The sequence below is a fragment of the Nelumbo lutea genome, chromosome 8, assembly GCF_056320005.1.
Source record: "Nelumbo lutea isolate HS-2025 chromosome 8, American lotus-T2T, whole genome shotgun sequence".
NCBI lineage: Eukaryota > Viridiplantae > Streptophyta > Magnoliopsida > Proteales > Nelumbonaceae > Nelumbo > Nelumbo lutea.
In genome coordinates, this window is record NC_142691.1 from 43,899,448 (window position 1) to 43,919,663 (window position 20,216).

The 20,216-nt window shown below is 35.6% G+C and overlaps 1 protein-coding gene and 1 long non-coding RNA gene across 2 annotated transcripts; both read right to left on the bottom strand.

Moving 5' to 3' along the window:
• Positions 1–3,800: 3,800 nt before the first annotated feature.
• On the bottom strand, positions 3,801–5,313 carry LOC148843942 (transcription factor MYB1-like). The gene is made up of 3 exons (XM_088960013.1): positions 5,141–5,313; positions 4,876–5,005; positions 3,801–4,647 (listed from the first exon to the last, which is right to left on the bottom strand). The coding sequence occupies exons 1-3, from the start codon at positions 5,271–5,273 to the stop codon at positions 4,041–4,043; spliced, it is 870 nt and encodes a 289-aa protein (XP_088816139.1). The 5' UTR covers positions 5,274–5,313; the 3' UTR covers positions 3,801–4,040.
• Positions 5,314–11,969: 6,656 nt separating this feature from the next.
• On the bottom strand, positions 11,970–13,259 carry LOC148843943 (uncharacterized). Its single transcript, XR_016103789.1, has 2 exons — positions 13,124–13,259; positions 11,970–12,876 (listed from the first exon to the last, which is right to left on the bottom strand). It is a non-coding gene; the product is annotated as an uncharacterized LOC148843943 (long non-coding RNA).
• Positions 13,260–20,216: the final 6,957 nt, after the last annotated feature.

A 20,216-nucleotide genomic window follows, 5' to 3' on the forward strand; every position in this document is an offset into this window, starting at 1 on the left:
TTATTTATGATTGGATTTCATGGATTTCATGCATGTGATGTATGGATGTGTGATGTGCTACGTTCATGGGCCATAAGCACTTAGCCCATGCTAATTCGATAGTAGCTCTTTCACACACCATGGATGAATGCACATCATTACCATGGTGTCCTTAAGATCATTGGATGATCTCCTTGCTTAGTGGGCCCCACACCAGCTTCCTCCCCAAGAGGAACCGTGCGGAACCCTAGTCGTTTAGGGCCCATCTAAATCTGGTTTTACGAAAGCTAGTGGGAGCCACTTTGGTTTGACCTAAATCAGATCTAGGGAGTTTCCATTCCCTCCATTAAATATAAGTGCATGTGATAAGGAACTTCATATGATGAATTCTCTAAAGGCCTTCCATCATTAGTACGAAGGTTGACTGTATTGATTGGGCTATCCATCTGCTAATGCAGTTGGTTGGATTACTTATTGAGATGATAGGGGTATCATAGACCGATGTGGAAGGGGCCTATCTCATAATGGCTATAAACCTTATCTGACAGAGGCCAAAGGGAAAGTTCATAAGATGAGTGGATGAGATCCTTCATAAAAGGTGATGGGGTTTTACAGCTGAAATAGTTGGTTCCATGCACCCCTTGTGGTTTCCCACATTTCAAGAGATACAACTGTCTCCGTCACTAAGATTGGAAGGAATCTCAGAGATGCCCAAAATGGAAATGGAACATTGATTAAAAGTTCTATGTGATGACATGAATCAATTAGGTTGTGGACTTACAAATCTGCCTCTCCTTTACTAGAAATGGCAAACGAAAACTTCACCAAAATGTTGGATGATAACAAACTGAAAGGCCCTAATTATGCTGGCTGGTTTCGAAACCTTATGCTGGTTCTAACGTCCAAGAAATTGGACAAAATTGCTAAGAACCCTACTTCAGATTGTTCGGGTGACAGGGCTTCGGAGGCTCGAAGAAGTGAGTATCAAGAATGGGAAGAGGAAAACTCTCTTGCCCAGTGTTATATTATAGCCTCTTTGGACAATCCGATATAGTGACAATTCGATAAGATCGAAGTGTCCAAGATTATATTGGATTGTTTGAAGACTATGTATGAAGAGCAGAATCGTTCTACTCTACAAAAGGTCTGAAAATTGTTTATGACTGCACAGATGACCGAGAACCAACAGGTTCATGACCATTGTCTAAAGATGATGGATTATATTAATGAACTGGAGGCTCTCGGGTCAGGGCTAGATCATGACACCAAATTTGACGCTGTCCTCAATTCCTTACCTCCCTCCTTCAATCAGTTTATCATGAATCACAACATGAATAAACTAAATGTTAGCCTTCAGGAATTCAATAATATGTTGTAGAGGGCTGAAGAACTGATTAATAAGGATAAGCCGATAGCCATGCTTGTTGAAGGTGGAAAATAAGGCAAGAAAAAGCGGAAGGCTAAAAAGAAGGCTCAGAAGAAGAGTAGCAAAACTATAAAGCAGAAGAAAGATAAAGTATCGGATGCCTGTCACTTCTGCAAATAGACCGGCCACTAGAAGAGGAATTGTCCTCAATATTTGGAGAATAAGATGCAAGGTAATTTCAAATCTTTTATCATAGAGACCATTTTGTTGGTCACTTCTGCTTCCTGGTGCATTGAATCTGTGGCTTCAACTCATGAGTGTAACTCACTGCAGGGGTTCAAGATAAGCAGAAATCTGAGTAATGGAGAAGTGATGCTCTACTTGGGGACTTCTACAATAGTTGCAACTACAGCCATAGGATCTGTAGAATTAGTTTTAAGAGAATGAACAATTGTACTTAAAGATTGTCTTTCGTACCTAATTTAAGAAGAAATTTGATTTTTGTCTCAAAATTGTGCATGGATGGTTATTCTTTCTTATTCAGTAATGTGGTTATTATTAAACGGAATAACAAATTCCTCACATACAAAAAACTTGAGAACGGTCTCTATGTTCTCTATCCTTCTCTTGAAATAAACATTACCTAAACTATGTTAGAAATAATCCCCAAAAAGAGGACTCATGATACAGTTAATCCCACATGCCTATGGCATTACCGACTTGGCCACATAAATATAAATTGTATCACAAGGTTGGTAAAGGATGGTCCTTTGAATTTTCTAATTATAAAAGATCTTCCAACCTATGAACCTTGCCTTCAGGGTAAGATGACAAAACAACCATTTACCGATAAGCCTGAAAGATCTACAGGCACACTTAACCTTATACATACTAATGTTTGTGGTTCCCTGAATGTTAGGACACGTAACCAGCACATTTATTTTATAACTTTTATCGATGATCACTCGCAATATGGTTACGTGTACCCAATGAAACATAAGTTTGAATCTTTTGAAAAGTTCAAAGAATTCAAACAAAAAGTTGAGAAATAGTTAGGTAGAGAAATTAAGACCCTTCGATTAGATCGAGGCGACGAGTATCTCTCTGACGAATTAAGAGACTACTTAAAGGACAATAGGATAGTATCACAACTAGCTCCTCCTGCTACACCATAATTAAACGGTGTGTCAGAAAAGAGAAATCAGATTCTATTAGATATAGTCCAATCACTTATCGCCCACTCAAAGTTACCCACATCCTTTTGGGGTTTTGCATTAGAGATTGCGATTTACATGCTAAATTAAGTTCCAACTAAATCCGTTACTAAGACTCCATATGAGCTATGGACTAGTAAGAAACCAAGTGTGAGACACTTGAAGATTTGGGGTTGTGTAGCGCATGTTAATAGAACAAGTATTAATCGACACCATATGAACTATGATCACCCACTCAGATGAATTCTCGGACTGTCCCAACATACTCAGGTTTTGATCCCCTCTAAGAATCTCACATATTGGTATATCAAAGACAACCCAATCTGACACCTTGTGTAGAACCATAATCGTGTCTAGGGGTCAACTGTAACATTCCAGTTTTGCCCATCTATCTCTAAGGTGCAGGGCAATACTGGAGTTTTGGTCTGGTTCAGGGTTTTAAGAAAACCCACACTGTATGTACCTCATGTCTCACCCTGGCATCTGAGGCAAGCCACCCCACCCCAACCAACTTGGCGGTACATTAGTGTCAGCCTTGACAGGATAAATCTCCCCAGATTTATCCAATGACTATGAAGATTCTAAAATAACACATACATGTCCAACTTAAGAGTATTACACAGAAACATACCATAACACATGAATCAATTATGTACTTTTATTCATTTACAATAAATATCATCAAATACATCAATCTGATTAGAGATTAAGAACATACACTATCTTACACCAAGTCCAATCCAATATATCATATTGGTCCGTTCAATCCGTCCAGATTCAATATATATGTCTTATTGGTCCATCCAATCCATCTAAATGGATTTTGATTTGGACGGAGTCCAACCCAAAATCGGTCCATTGACACCCCTTCCCACATGAATCGTCTAGCGCTAGCATTAGGATGGATTCATTTATAGAATTATTTAATTTAAGTTATTAAGTTAGTTTCGATTTATAACTAATTAATGTTGCAAAATGCATGAACTCCATTATATTGATCTTGGACTCCATTGAGGGATATCTAACTCCATTATCATTTATTAGCAAATTTCAACACTTTATGACAAAAAACAATAACCATATTGATAACAACTGGTTGACAATTATTTTAGGTTGATGAAACGATTCAATTGAAGAGTTTATTAAAAAAGAAGTTAAAGAATTACATTGAACAACTCAACGAATGAAATCTCTTGCTGAAATTTTTAGGGTTCAGCATTTAGAAGACAACACTAGGGACTTTCCATGCCGACAAGAACAACTTTTATCTTGCCGGAAAGAAATAGAACGACAGACTAGTTAAGACTAAAATAGGAGTGAAACAGAAAATTGAGATGAAGTTTTGTTTAAGAACATTCCCTCAACGGCTCAACTTTCTATTTATCTTATTTTCCATCAAGCAAAACACAGCCTAATAGAGTTCAGTTCCAAGAAATTTATTTCCAGTTTCGTAGGAAGATATTATTGCTCTATCCATGCAATCAACTGAGAAAAGAAGCCAGCATCTTGAGCTCAAAGGCTTCATCAGGTTGAAGAGTGTCAATACTGCAATTTTCATGTATTGCTTCATTACCAGAACCACCCTGAAGCATTACATCAGTACCAGTTGAGAAGGGATCATCTAAACACCAAGAAGAGATATTCCAACCATCCTCTCCAATGACCAAATTACTGCTTCCCCGAATCCCATCGCTGCAAATCTGTAAGCAATTGGAGTTCAGATCATCCGACATAAAAAGCAGCTCGTTCATATCAAAACCCGCCAGCATATCCAAAGAATCATCACCCACTTGTTGGAATGAAGAGAATGGCCTGCTGCAGTCCCGAGAAGACTCTCCATTCTTCTTCGTTATCTCGTTTCCTTCTTGCCGTGGGAGAAAAACCCTAGTGCATCTCGAGGCTTTCGTTCCGATTACAGGAGGAGTTTCTGAGCTAACGAAGGATTCGCTTGCAGCCTTCTTCTCTACAGATCCGTTAATCCGTATCTTTGGCGTCTGGCCTTGAATTTTCTTGCTCAGTTTGGTGTTCCAGTAGTTTTTGATTTCGTTATCCGTTCGTCCAGGTAGCCTTCCGGCTATGAGGGACCATCTGCAAAAGCAGAAGTCCATTATTATATTCTGAGAATGCACTTCAGAGTTGCACCAAGGGATAAATGATTTAAGCAATAAATCTCATAATTTCTTGCAAATGAATTGAAATATTAAGTAGTACCATATGAAGCCTCATCCCTCTTGAAACACCAAAAGTTTCAGATATAATTACCCAATATTGCCTTCTGTTCAACTGAGATCGATATCGAGAGGGAGAGAGAGAGACCTGTTACCAAGAAGCCTCTGAAGCTTGATGATGAGATCCTCTTCATCCTTGGAAATATTTCCCCTCTTGATATCTGGCCTCAAATAATTTAACCATCGGAGCCTGCAACTCTTTCCGCAACGTTTCAAACCTACAGAGTAACAGAAACCACCGTTATCGATCGTCTGCAAGAAAAGACATCAGGCTATGCAACGAAATATATATAAGTGTGTTGGGTGAAGAAATAATGTAACCAACAAATAATTTCAGTCGCTAATTAATTTACCTGCTCTCTTAGGGAGCTCTCTCCATTTCCCTTCTCCATGGAGATTAATGTAGCTAGTGAGTATCATATCTTCGATAGCAGACCATGATCCTCTATTCAGCCCCTCTTCTACACAGCACGGCCTTCTACCCATTTCCAACAATTCTGTGGCCACCAACTAAATTGCAACCCACAAGGAGCAGAATCTCCCTCTCCCTGTCTATATATTGAAGAGAACGAGAACCACTGTCTATATATTGATCAATTTCATCCATATGATTGGATCCCTCTCATCCCCTTCATCTGGTCCATCCATAACGAATTTATATTGTATTGAATTAATATCTGGTGCATTGATAGAAGATAAAAACATTAGTGTCGATGGACCAGGTTTAATTTAAAATCTAACTAAATTAACAAAAATTTAAACATATTGGACACTCTCTGAACCGATCCAAAATGGTCCAAATTAAAAATTCATTGGACTGGATTCCATCAGATCCTTTTCTAGTGGACTCATCCAATCAAATTGACACACCTACATGCGGGTAGTGGACGTCCTAAACAAAATAATTGTACGTACAACTAAATTTTATGAACCCAGCCATGCATTTAGGCATCACATCAATGGGACTATTTTAAACAAAATAATTTTACGTACATCTCATGTGTCTTATGTTTAGAGTGAGTCCAGTAAAATACAAAAACATGCAACTTTCTAAAGAAAGACAAAATATCACATCAATGGGCCTATTTTAAACTAAAATTGAAGAAACAACAATTGTTTACGATTCCACCCGGTAAATGTGGAAAGATAAACTCTCGAAATTAGGAACGATTAGATGAACTATTTTTGTGATGCTTACATGCATTGAAAGAAACAAGTCTTCTACGCTACTGGGTACCGAACTGGTCCAAAGATCAGGAAAAGGCCCACCATCAAGGTTTTTAAAATTGAACCGGTCAGGGTCCGGTTCCTGGGTCAAACGTTCTCATCATTCAAACCGAATGAATGGTCTGTTTTGACAAAAAACAGATTTAAAAAAAAAAGGTCAAACTATTAAATGGTTTGACCACCCGATCAACGGCTTTTGATGAAATAACAATTCTGGGGTAAAACAAAACCAGTCAGATGACCGGTTCCCAGTTTTTCCATCCCATCCGGTCCTGTCTGGTTTTAAAAACCATGCCCACCATAATTTTTAAAGTGTGATCTCTGGTCCCAGCAGGCAATAACAACCACACGAGCTTCAGATTTTCTCTTGGTATGATTAGAGCGAGCTTCTCTACTTAGACCATATTCCTATTCCAGGACCCTAAATAATTTCCTTGTCTACTCTTCAATGCTCTGCTAACTGTATGAATCCCAAGAAACTTTAACGATAAAAGAGAACAGAACAAAGTTGTGATAAAAGTAATAAAACAGTGGAGGCTCAACAGCTCGGCCTTTCTATGTGCTTTGGCGCTGTGGCCCATGGGCAAGGGGACGCAAGGTCACAGCGTGGGGCGGTTGTATTGAGAGAGGACGAGGAGTAGCCAGCTCCAGTTGAATAGGAAACTTTCATAGTCTTGTTTTTATTTGATGAATTGTCTCTCTTCTTGTGTTTTTAGGTTGTTTTGGTTTATTATTTTGAAAATGAGTTAAGTGGCATCTGGGGTCACATATAAGATGGGACATTGATGAGATCGATTACCTTTGTACGGTCCAAATCCAATTATTAATGGAAGCAAAGGTAAATTATGATGCCTCGAAGACATGATGCAAAGAAAACTTATATATATATCAAATGGAAGTAAACTATGATGACTAAAAGACACGGTACCAAAAAAATCTTATATCATCATAAAAGTGGCAACTAATTATTAGGTGGATGTTTGTTAAAATTCACAAGGAGTTTTGATTGGTCAAAACTTTGCGATATCATGTTTTTCATTATGATAGATTTTTCCAAATTAAAAATAAAGGATTTGAGTATTTTATTGGCTTATAAGGGGAAATTTTCACAGGTTTGTCTATGAGTTGTATCCATTTCTGAATCAATAATAGGAATGCTCCTCTCTCCACTAGAGGTGAGCATTATTTGGTTAAAACTGAAAAACTGAATCAAACATTTCAGTTTTGGTTCTTTAAATATTTTGGTTTTCAGAATTAGAAATTCAGTTAAACGAAAAATCAAATTGATCCAACTATGCTATATAGCATGTAATATATAATATATAGTATATAACATATTATATTTAATATATAAATATTTATATATATTAATATATAATATAATAAAATATGATTTCATAATATATATTTATATATTACATGTTATGATATATATAATATATAATATCGTATATATATTTTTGAAATATGGTTTTAACTGAAAACCAAACCAAAAATTTCAGTTTAGGTTATTTTGGTTTTCCTTTAATTTGGTTTTGGCTCAGTTTTCAATTTTTTAATTCATTTTCTAAAATTTTGGTTCATTCGGTTTGGTTTTTAACTGAATAAACCGAATGCTTACCCCTACTCTCCACTCCCCTAAACCCATATATTTTTTTTGTTTTTTTTAATTTTAAAAGATAAAAGTAATTAAGAGAAAAACTCAAATGCCACTAATTGAAATTTTTATTAAATATCCCTTCAGTTAATTCAGTATTAATTCAATACTCAATTATATTAGAAATTTTATTTAATATAAAAAACTAAACTCAAACATTAATATAATATTAGATGCCTAATAATATTAAAAATAAATAAATCATATAATTTTACTAGCTCCTTAATGAAAACATTCTTTATTATAGTAATTCTCTTCAAATTTTAATTTTATATTAATCTAATAGTATAAAGTATGAAGTACTCTATATTTTTTGCATTTTAATATTACATATACAAAAACAATAATACAAAGAAATGATTAGCATAACATTAATCTATATTTCATATGATAAGGGTTTGGGTCTATATTACCAATTTAACTATCTTGGCCCATGGTAGGCCTTCAATGTCTACGCCCATGACATCGTTAATCATATAATGAAAATATAAAAAGAGATAAGTATGCAACATAGAAAAATTACAGAAAATTGGCCATGTCTTTAGGGTTGTAATTGGGTTGGAGTCAGATGGGATTCAGCCACATCGGAATCCAAAGCCAGTAGTCATATTATAGAAACTTCATTGTTTATAAAATTAAAAAATAAAAAAGTTTTAAAACTTTAATTATTTTTTTAACTTATAGGTAATAAATTTATATAAACATGAAGTGTTGAATTTTTTATTTATAAAATTTGCATGTGTGGTGTGTGTCTACATAAAAATTGACAATGTTTATTGTTAGCACCCAATTTTTGCTCGGCCCCTTCACCTTACCTCTTTGATACACCTCTCTTAGACCCCAAAAAACTTAGAAACATAACCAGATCAACTTGACACTTTCTAAAGCCCAAAATACCCTCATTTGATACAATTCACAGGAAAAATAAGAACATTAATCAGACGTCATCCCCAAACTTGGAAAACCACGACTTAGTTACACATTAATTTGCATGACTAAACTACAAGATCCACCGTTCATCATGCCAATCCCCCTTCTAACAGCCCCAATTTATGCGATATTCAAACTCCAACTCCTTAAAATCAAATCCAATACACCCATCACGCCAAGATCACTAGGAAGCAATCAACTAGTGAATCCCACCACAAATTTACGACGATCAACCTGAAAAACATCAAGATCTCATTCTGATGGCCTAGAATGATTACTAAGATTGATCATATCTTTCTCATAATAGAATAATTCACCTACCTCTTCCCCTTAATCCATGCCTAGCCACCAAATTGTAGCTCAAAATTCCCCCGTTTGGACTATCGTCAAACAAATATTTCATTTCAACAAATCCCATTGATCCGAACTTGTCAGCCATAGATCTCTATCATTCCAACCATATTTGACTAATCAGACACCACCACAATTTCTAGAGGCCCAAGAAACCCTAACACATCGAATTTCACGACTAGATTCTTTTGTTTGATTATTAAACTAGAAATATACCATTTCAACGCACAAGATTAAATTACCATGTCATTTATTCCAACCTCAAGTCCCAAAAGGGTGATGGCTGATGCCAAACTCATTCTTAACCCATTAGAACACTTGGACCAATGAAATAAAATTTAATAGACCCAAAAAGCCTAAAAACCCAAAGATACCCCCACTTAAAACCAAGAAGAGACAAAATAACATTTAAAAGTTCATCAAATTTATGTTTTTTGCCACTGTTAGCCCCAAATACGGGGCTGCAACGTCTTGCACGCCCCAAGCTCCCATTGGACGCACAAAACCCATGAAATCCATCCCCAAACTAAAGAAAATGTTTTCAAATAGGTAGCCTTGACTAGGCATCTATTTCTTTGAAGGATCTTTACCTATTTTTGTGAAAAATCTCTGTTAAATCCCAAGCAGTGTAGTTGAGCGAATTCAAACCAGACCCCTTCCCTTTCTCTATAAATATTGATCTAATTTGAGCTTAAAGAGAGGAAGGGGAGAGAGGAAGGAAACCCAAGAGAGGCCCCCAGAGAGAGAGGAAAAAATAAAGGGAGAATCCTAAAGGAGAAGAAGAAGAGAAAATAGAATTTTTCCAACCTCTGTAATCCCAAAGTCCTTGAAGATCAAACTTCCAATCTGCCCATCTGTTTTTAGCTATACAAATTGAAACCGAAAATTACACCATCCATCCCAATATCTCATTCAAACTTCTTCAAACTCGTCTCAGTTGTTGGAAAACTTTTAACAAGGTACATACGAAAGGTAAGTCCTTTTTTAGCTTTTTTCTGGATTACTTGAGGTTCTGAAATATTGGATAACCATTGTTTGCAATATCTTCTTGGTTGAGAATAGAAGTAGAGAGGCAAGGATTTTAGGGAAATCAGTACCTAAGATCCGATAACATCAACTCAAAATCGATCTTAGGAGAAGTTAAAAGCATGTTTCTTTGGATTTAAAAAATTCTTGCAACCATTTCTATTTTGCTCCAAATGAAACTAAGCCTAAGCAACTCATATATTGGGCTGCTACAATAGCTTGGAGAGAAGGGTGCCTAATACCTTCCCTCTCTCAATCCTTGTGACCCAAAATCTCTCGGTTGTGTGTCTTTTCCCTGGAAGATGGAGTCACTATCGAGGCAAGTAAATCATTTTTCGAATTTGAAAATGATGATCCATTTCCTCTAAAAAATGGGTGGCGACTCCATGTCATTGAGTCGACCATGAGCTTCTCAGAGCTCACATCTATTATATTTTATATTCCTTATGTTAAACAAAAATAATTGTAGTAAATGAGCTTTTGTTATTAATGATGGAAAACGACTAAAAGATAAAAATACCAAAAAAGGGGATCAAATGTCCAACTTGCAACCCATTGATTATTTCAAAAGATTTAATGGTCCAACAAGATGGATCATTAGGGTGATGCTTGGTAACGTTTATGTTTATTCAGTAAACATTTCTTGACGGTGCCATATAGGCGCCATATCAGCATTTTCTCTCTCGCTCTTTTGCATACATCGAAAATGTAAAAAGTGAACGTTGGTTTATGTGCATGCCAGCCGTTTGTAGAAGTTATTTTTTTAAGCTTCCACAAATGGCCAGGCGTTTATTCACTGTTACACTGAAGTGGCGCCCAGTTGTCATAAATGATTGCAATTATTGCACTTCTCAATTTTACCAACAAATAAAGTACAAACGTTTATTCAATAAACATAAACGGTACCAAACACATACTAGGTCATTGGCTAAATTCATTTTCAAGTTTAATTTAAGGGAAAAGACATGGTTGTTCACATCTATCTCTAACCCTAATTAAGTTTAAAATTTGAAAAGGTTGAACCAAAAGGAGACAGAATTGTAAGAGTTTTCAAGATTAGACACACTCAATAGGTAAAATGAGGTTAGGCCACAATGGTAGAGTGATAGAAACTTCTACAACCTCTATGTACATCCAAGAAAGAAATAAAATTTTATTATTAGGGTGGTTGACATAAATTTCATAGGAATACATATCCTCAATTGAAAAAATATGTCAAACCCATTGGAAATTCTAAGAGACATATGTCATGTAATTAATAAAATTTAATTTTAAAATAATTATTATATTTATATTTTATTTCTGTAAATTACTTTAAAATTTTGAAAAGACATTTTTTACAGAAACTTTTGATGGATTAATGGATTTTGTTTAGATCATTCATAGATCCATCTTTTCCTTACTTTTCTCCTATCAAAACCATTTTAAAATATAAAAGTAAATTACTTTTATATATTTGTTAAATCCTCTTTTTACAGAAAATCCATAATATCTACTAATATTCAAAAAAGGAAACACCACATGTCCAACAACAAATCAACATATCCTTGCATTTCAACGATGAAATATGTGTGGCTTGTTTGGTATGTTAGCTGGTTCGCTACAGCATTGACGTGAAATCGATTCCAGCAGCCACTGATTTGGGAAAAAGAGGGGTAATCCTTTTTTCTTCTTGATTTCAGTGATGAGTTATCATTTTCTAATGCAAGAACTCTACCACAGGCTTCTAAGATGAAGAAAATAATAGGAAACCTCAGACTGAGATGTAAGATTAAGTGATTACGGGTTCCAAAGAAATAACAAAGAAAAGCTAACGTAGAGGGATGTCTAACTACTTGGACTCCATAGAGGGATGTCTAACTACTTGGAATTATCATTTATTAGCAATTTTCAATACTTTATGACAAAAAATAATAACCATATTGAGAACTACTGGTAGACAATTATTTTAGGTTGATGAAACGATTCAATTGAAGAGTTTATGAAAAAAGAAGTTAAGAATTACATTGAACAACTCAACGAATGAAATCTCTTACTGAAATTTTTAGGGTTCATTTAGAAGACAACACTAGGGACTTTCCATGCCGACAAGAACAGCTTTTATCTTGCCGGAAAGAAATAAAACGACAGACTAGTTAAGACTAAAATAGGAGAGAAACAGAAAGTTGAGATGAAGTTTTGTTTAAGAACATTCCCTCATCAGCTCAACTTTCAGTTTATCTTATTTTCTATCAAGCAAAACACAGCCTAATAGAGTTCAGTTCCGAGAAATTTATTTCCAGTTTTGTACGTAGGAAGATATTAGTGCTCTATCGATGCAATCAGCTGAGAAAAGAAGCCAGCATCTTGAGCTCCAAAGCTTCATCAGGTTGAAGAGTATCAATACTGCAATTTTCAAGTATTGCTTCATTACCAGAATCACCCTGAAGCATTACATCAGTACCAGTTGAGAAGGGATCATCTGAACACCAAGAACAGTTATTCCAACCATCCTTTCCAGTGACCAAATTACTGCTTCCCCGAATCCCATCGCTACAAATCTGTAAGCAATTGGAGTTCAGATCATCCGACATGAAAAGCAGCTCGTTCATGTCAAAACCCACCAGCATATCCAAAGAATGGCCTGCTGCAGTCCCGAGAAGACTCTCCATTCTTCTTCGTTATCTCGTTCCCTTCTTGCCGTGGGAGAAAAACCCTAGTGCATCTCGAGGCTTTCGTTCTGATTACAGGAGAAGTTTCTGAGCTAACTGAGGATTCGCTTGCAGCCTTCTTCTCTACAGATCCGTTAACCGTATCTTTGGCGTCTGGCCTTGAATTTTCTTGCTCAGTTTGGTGTTCCAGTAGTTTTTGATTTCGTTATCCGTTCGTCCAGGTAGCCTTCCGGCTATGAGGGACCATCTGCAAAAGCAGAAGTCCATTATTATATTCTGAGAATGCACTTCAGAGTTGCACCAAGGGATAAATGATTTAAGCAATAAATCTCATAATTTCTTGCAAATGAACTGAAATATTAGGAAGTACCATATGAAGCCTCATGCCTCTTGAAACACCAAAAGTTTCAGATATAATTACCCAATATTGCCTTCTGTTCAACTGAGATCGATATCGAGAAGAGAGAGAGAGAGAGAGAGAGAGAGAGAGAGACCTGTTACCAAGAAGCCTATGAAGCTTGATGATGAGATCCTCTTCATCCATGGAAATATTTCCTCTCTTGATATTGAAGAGAACGAGACCCACTGTCCTCAAAACGTCAGAAATAATTTGTGCACATTGGTCTTTTGAAAACTCTCATCGATGAGGACAAAGTGTGATAAAACGACTGATTTAATTAGCGTTGTTTGTTACTAGTATATTCATACTCAATTCCAAAACCTCCGTTGTAACCACACCCTAACATTGGGGACCTGCCTACGGAATTGATCACAAGAAGATTTACTGCGACCGCTGTCGCATGCAACCCCAAAGAATCTGAACATGTCAGTCTTTTAAACCTACCAAATACTAGTTCATGTGATGTTTTATCTTCTCTTCCAAATACTGCATATTACACGTTTTTGAGCGGGCCCGGCTCGATGGTCCACGGGCCGTGCGGTGGCCCAACACGACTTGTATGGGCCCGTGGGCTGTGCCGGGCTTGGGGTTTCAGGTCTGCGGGCCAAGCTGGCATGGTCTGCACTATCATGCCTTGCCCCCATGTGGCCCGTGGCTTGGCACGGCCTATATATATTTATATATTTTATATATTATAATTATATAATAATATATAGTATATAATATATTAATAAAATAAATAATTTTTCGATTTTATTATACTATTTTATTTAATTATTGTATATATAAGAAATTGTAGATATCAAAATTCATGTAAATTAAAATTTTAAATTTTTTGTCAATTTTTTAAATGAATAACTTTGGGCTGGCCCATGTCTCGGCCCACAGACCAGCCCAGATCAGCTGGGCATGGGCTCGCATGGGCTTGGGCCATGGGCCGTGCCGGGCTGACCCCCAAAAATTTTCCAAGGGAGGGAGGCATGGCCCGCAGATCATGCCATGCTGGCCCAATATGGACCATTTTTACACCAGTCATGGATTCACTTCCACGTTGGCAGGAACTCCAATCTCGTGCATGATGAGCACAGATGTCATCTGCTCCTCTAGAGTGCTTCTTGCACCCAGGTCACAGCAACATCTTGCATGCATGTCACATCCCACGGTGTATTGAGAACATCTCTCTTGAATAATAGCATACGTGTGAAAGATGAGCCAGATGTGAATCTGTTCCTCTCAGAGCGCTTCTTCCACTGAGGTCATGTTGGCAGGAAATCCAATCTCAATGATGATTTGCTTAAATGTGATTTTATCCTCTCAAAGCATTTCTTGCACCGAGGTCACAACCACATAACATCTCCCATGAATAATAACATACAAGTACTAAAGATGTTCCGCTCTGTGAGGTTAGTGTGAGGAGCGTTGGAACATGCCAAGCCATGATCATCCTAGTTCGAAGATCATCCCTCTTTCACCGGTGTCACAATACTATTTTGGTTATTGGTTCAGGGGTCAAACAGTTTTATCATTGGTCCAATCATTTTATTCGTTCAAAGCAAAGAGAAGGTGTTTTAACTCATTAAATTTTGTTAATCCATGATGTTGAAGTTCCCTTCTCATCATATGCTCTTAAATCTTGTTATTTACAGTTTGATGCATGATATATTGTTTAGCCCTCTGCTCCCTCCCTTTTTGTTCATGACAAAAGGGGGAGAAATTTTGGCTTGAATTGAAAATGATTTTTGTAGGGAATATGGGAAAAGATACCAATAAAGAGAATGTATCTTTCAACATAAACAGGGGAAGTTCTATCTCTCAAATGAAAAGGAGGAGTTTTAACTCCCATTATGTTTGCAAAAATCCTCTATTTGTATGCCTCAAGGGGATCGGAGATAAATAGAAGTATTCCCCACACATGAGTCAGGGGAAGTTTTGATGTAGATATAGATTCAAAACAAAGGGAATTAAATGAGAAATGGATCCCCTTCATAATCTAGGGGAAGATAAATAGTTCTTGTGTTAAAATTGTGATATGCATTATAATTGAAAAACCATTAAGATAATTGAGCTTAAATTGTTATATATTTTGATATTGTTGTCGTGAATATTTATATGATTATCTATTTTATTCATATCTTGAATAGTCAATGATCATGGATTATTGCAAATTTATGCTTTTAGTTATTCTCAAATCAAGAAAGCCATATCCATTTATTTTGTTAATCGATCTAGTAATTATTGTGCATCATTGAACTTTAATGTTTATGTAGCATGTTCTAGAAGAGTAGTAATCTCTTCACGGGCTTAATTGTTTCATTTTTTTCATCAATGATTTGAGGTATTTCTATTTGTTAATTCGTACGTTTATAGAGGAAGAAATTAATTGAATTATCTTTCCAAATTTTATTTGCCTGACATCTTCAATAACCACTACAAGAAAAATAGATTAAGCCGGCGGTTTAGAATCGGCGGTTCAAAAAAGCACCGGTCTAGATGTGTCTAGGATGGAAGTTTTAACAACACTATTGATTGTGAGCTAAATTAAGCAAAAAGCCAAAATGGGCCAGCGGTTTTATAAATTAAAAATGACAGTTTTTAAATTAAACCGGTCATAAACCAATACCGAACCAGTTCAAAATTACAAAAACTTTGAAAAGTGGCGCTGTTATTATTGTCTTTGTGATGTCTAGACGTAGAGTTCCTGCTTTTTCTTCAACATGGAGTCTCCCCTTTCCTTATTGAGTTTGAGTCTCCCCTTTGTCGGTCTTTGACTTGGAGTATCACTTGTTCCTCGATTTGGAGTTTCCCCTTAATCTCAAAGTTTAGGTTTACACTTTCTGATTTCGTCTCTCCCCTTCCTCTTCTAATTGGGTACGAGCACAAAGTTTGAGTTTCCCCTTAATCCCAAAGGTTTAGGGTTTTGAATCTTTTGAGAATAAATGGGTTCTGATCGAAGAAAGACGAGAAAGGGGTTCAGCATCATCCTCAATCATTTGCTCGATTGATATACTTCAACCAATTGGAAGATAAGTTCATTGAAGGGAACAACCGATTGGATGTGAATTTCATTGAAGGAAAAAGCTGCTCCATTTGTTCTACTTGAACGACACAGAAAAGTATGTTTTCAAGTCTTTATCTCTCGCAAAAAATGTCTGAAAACCTCATCTTTCAGAATTGAGTGCATTCATTCTTTTATTTATTTTTGTTGTTTGTTTCATAATGTCATATATTTTTTTCTGTTTTTATTTTCTTTGTTTGTCTCTCCAAATGGATTTTATGTTTGAAAAACTCCCAAAATACAGCAAACCATCTCATTTATCAAATAAACCCAGACTTTATTTTGATCCTGTTCCTCTAGTTAGTTTAATGCAAAAGAATTCTAAGGCTTCCATCTATGTTGAAATATGGAATTTGATTGATTATCGAATATGGCTAAGGAAATATAAATATTATATCATTTGCCTTGAGAAAAAATGTTGGATCAAATATTAATAATTTGTATTGATAATTAATTATTGTTAATTGTTAATTTGTACTAATAATTTGCTTTTAATTTGTCAATAAGACTAAATAGATAGAAACATGGAAAATTCTATGACGCCATGAATATAGTGCTTGTTGATTGATTATAATTTTTTCTGGTATCATGTCTTTCTGGGGGATGGTAGTCGAATTCCAAAAACATAGGTGGGTTGTATTTGTTAAATTAAAGAAACTTAAGATTCATAGTTTGATGGCTCCCTCATTTAACTTAGAAGCTTCAAATCTTATAAGAGGCTCATAATAAGAGGGCATTCGTTGACCTATTTACATAGGTAAGTTAATAAAAAAAAGTACAAAATTCTTGCGTATGAGCTATCAACATTTGGCATTATGTAAAAGTGGCTTATCAATACTTTGTAGAATGGTGTTGATTACTCCCTGGCATCTACAAAAATGTGTTGCTCTATGAATTTTCGTATTGATGACCAGGCTTTCTTAAGTCCATAATGACTATATAAAAGTTTGTTGGAAATTTGGCATGGAAAAGTTCTCCCTCTACTACAGAAAAACAATTTGATGGATATTATAATAGGTAACTATTGTTTTTGACACCTTATCAAACGATCCGCTTACAAACACTTTGTTATACTAAATTTCTTCAAACCCTTTTCATAATCAAAATCCCAATCTCTTAATAAATTATGGCCCCAAAAATATGAGAAAAGGAAACTGATGACATTAAACAAAAAGAGTCTTAAAACATAGGAAAAAAACTGCCATCCTGAAATTTTGTTTTTCAAGTGATAATTACCTATGAAGTGTTTTATTGAGGTGTTAGATTAAGAAGACAATAACACAGGTGGATCAAGAAAGGAAGACATTACCTTATGGAGAAGCTTGACATAATCCTTGGTAATAGAGATAGGCTTGACATCTTGGCCCCAAAACCATCTCCTTTAAAGATCTAAAACCCTTGAAAAGGAAATATACCTAAAATAGAACACCACCTAAGACTGTGTGTTGGAACAAAGGAGATAAATTATTTAAAAACCAAAAATACACTTTATCATCATCATCAATCAAAATAAACAAACAATGGCCATCAATGCCTCTGCCTTTTTATCAATAAGCTAATTAATCTCCTTAGGGAGAAAGAAACAATGCCTTTTAGAAAACAGATCTATGTCCTTCAAATATTTGCTTTCTTATATTTCTTTCTCAGGTAACTTGTGTGTGAGCTCCAGGAAGTTAATGGCAGGCTCAAAAAATGGAGTTGCCACCCATTTCTTAGAGGAAATGGAATCTCATTTTCATATTCGAAAATTTGATTTATGTCTTTAATAGTAACTCCACTCTTCCTGGAAAAAGCATACAATTGAAAGATTGTAAATCCAAAAGGATTGGGAGAGGAAAGGTGTTAGTCACACCTCTCTCGAAGCTGATGTGACAACCTAAAAAGAGAGTTATTCAGGTTTAATTACTAAAAATAGTTGCTCAGAGCTCCTGAAATCAGGTAAAAACACTCCCAACTTCACCCAAAATTGATTTGAGGTGATGTTATCGGGTCTTAGGTATTGATTTCCCTAAGACCCTCACCTCCCTACATCTTTTTCTTAATCTGAATGCAACCGGAAATGAAAGTTTCCCATGGTTTTTGGACTTCAAGCAGTGCAGATATAAACTAAAACAGACTACAAAATTAGGTTTAAACGTTAAAATGAGACTTACTTCTCATGTACAACCTTGACAGAAGTTTTCTAGCAGTGGGAACAAGTTCAAAGAAGCTTGAATGAGATACTAGGATGGATGGTGTGCTTTTTTGTTTCAAATCTTGAAGCTGACAATAAAGGGGCAAATTTGAAGATTAAGCTCCGGATGCTTTGGGATTTCAAGTAATTGAGGTCATCTCAAAGATTAGGAAATGCTCTTTTGGGTCTCTTCTTCCCTTTTAGTTCTTTCTTCTCTTTCTAATTTTTCCCCCAAAGTTCTCCCTCCTCAAGCCCTCTCTGGTTTTCCCCCTCTTTCAAAGCAAGAATTGGGTTTGTATTTATAGAGAAAAAGAGGGAAAGAGTTCTAAAATTCACCCAATCAGAGAGCTTGGACTTGAAGACAACTTTTACATAAAATGGGTAAAGTTTTTTAAAGGAAATGGTCACCAATCAAACTTTCTTCTTTAGTGAAAGGTTTTCTTCGATTTGGGGAGGGGGGTTTCATGGGTTTTATGCATCCATTAGTAGTTTGGGGCATGCTTTCCATGGTAGTCTCGTATTTAGGGTTATCAGTGGCAAAAAACATAAATTTGATAAATTTTTAAAAATGGTTTTATCTTTTTCTTAGTTTTAAGTGTCAGTATCTTTGGGTTTTTGGGATTTTATTTGATGTGATGGGGTTTTAGGGTCTTCGAACATAGTAGTGAGATCTAATTGGCCAAAAAGGGTCAGGATGATGTAGATCTATGGTTGATAAGTTCGGATCAATAAGATTTATTGAAATAGAATCTTTATTTTATTAAGGGTTAAACAGGGGAAATTTGAGCTGAAATTTGGTAGATAGGCACTTTTGAACATTCTAAATCTAATAGAAGTGTAGATTGACAAATTTAGTTTGGGTCAATGGTTTATTAATTAATGAGACTACCCAAAACGGAATCTTACTTTTTAACGGTCAAATGAATGAGTTTGGTCATGAAATTTGATGTGCTAGGGTTTTTTGGGTTTTTGAACGCAATGGTAAAGTCTGATCAGCCAAATGAAACTAGGATGACAATTGATAAACTATACTAGATGAGATTTGCTAAAATTGGATTTAGGCTTGATAGCGGGTCAAACGAGAGAATTTTGTGATGAAATTTGGTGGGTAGGCATGAATTAAGTTGTAGAGTCAAATGGACAATTCTAATCTAAGAAGGAAATGGTTAATCTAGGTTTTATAATTCTAGTTATATAGGGATGTCAGAATGAAATCTTAACACTTTTGGTATTAATTGTTGTAGACTTGCAATGGTATTGTATCCTAATGATCTTGAGGTGATGAATGTTGGATTAGGGCCATTATAAAGGAAGTTGGCATGATGAGTAGTGGATGTGTGACTAATTTATAATTTCCTATGTCTATAAGCCATATTTGATTGGATGTCAATGTTGATCTCGATTATTTTTTTAATTCATAAATTCCATAAGGAATCCAAAGCTTGTCTCTTCCATAAAATATGACCTATAATCAAGGTTCAAATTATCAATATGCTTAATATGCCGGTAGAGGCATATCAGGCAGTATTGGTAGTTTTTTTTAGTTTTTCTCAAATCCAGTTCAAAGAGGTTGGTTTAAGGTCCATACACCCCCTAAACCGGTCAAAACCATGATACACCCTCTATAGGAGCATATCAGGAAGCTCCTGATATAATACGTATCGGCTAATGCGGGCTGATACATATCGATACTTTGAACCTTACTTGCAATTTTATCTTTCTAAAGACAATTTTCCTTTTAGATTTTGAGACTCTTGCTAAGATATATTGATATGATAGACAATAGAGTTAATTTTGTTGTATGCTTTGTGTGAGATATTAGAGAAGGTTTATATAATTGTAGTGCTAGAATGTAGTAGCTACACCATATTTATAGACTAAGACAAATCAAACCTATTCAAACTCAAACTCTTAAACTCTAAGACTCTATATAGTCTATTTCGATCCATCTCAAACTCT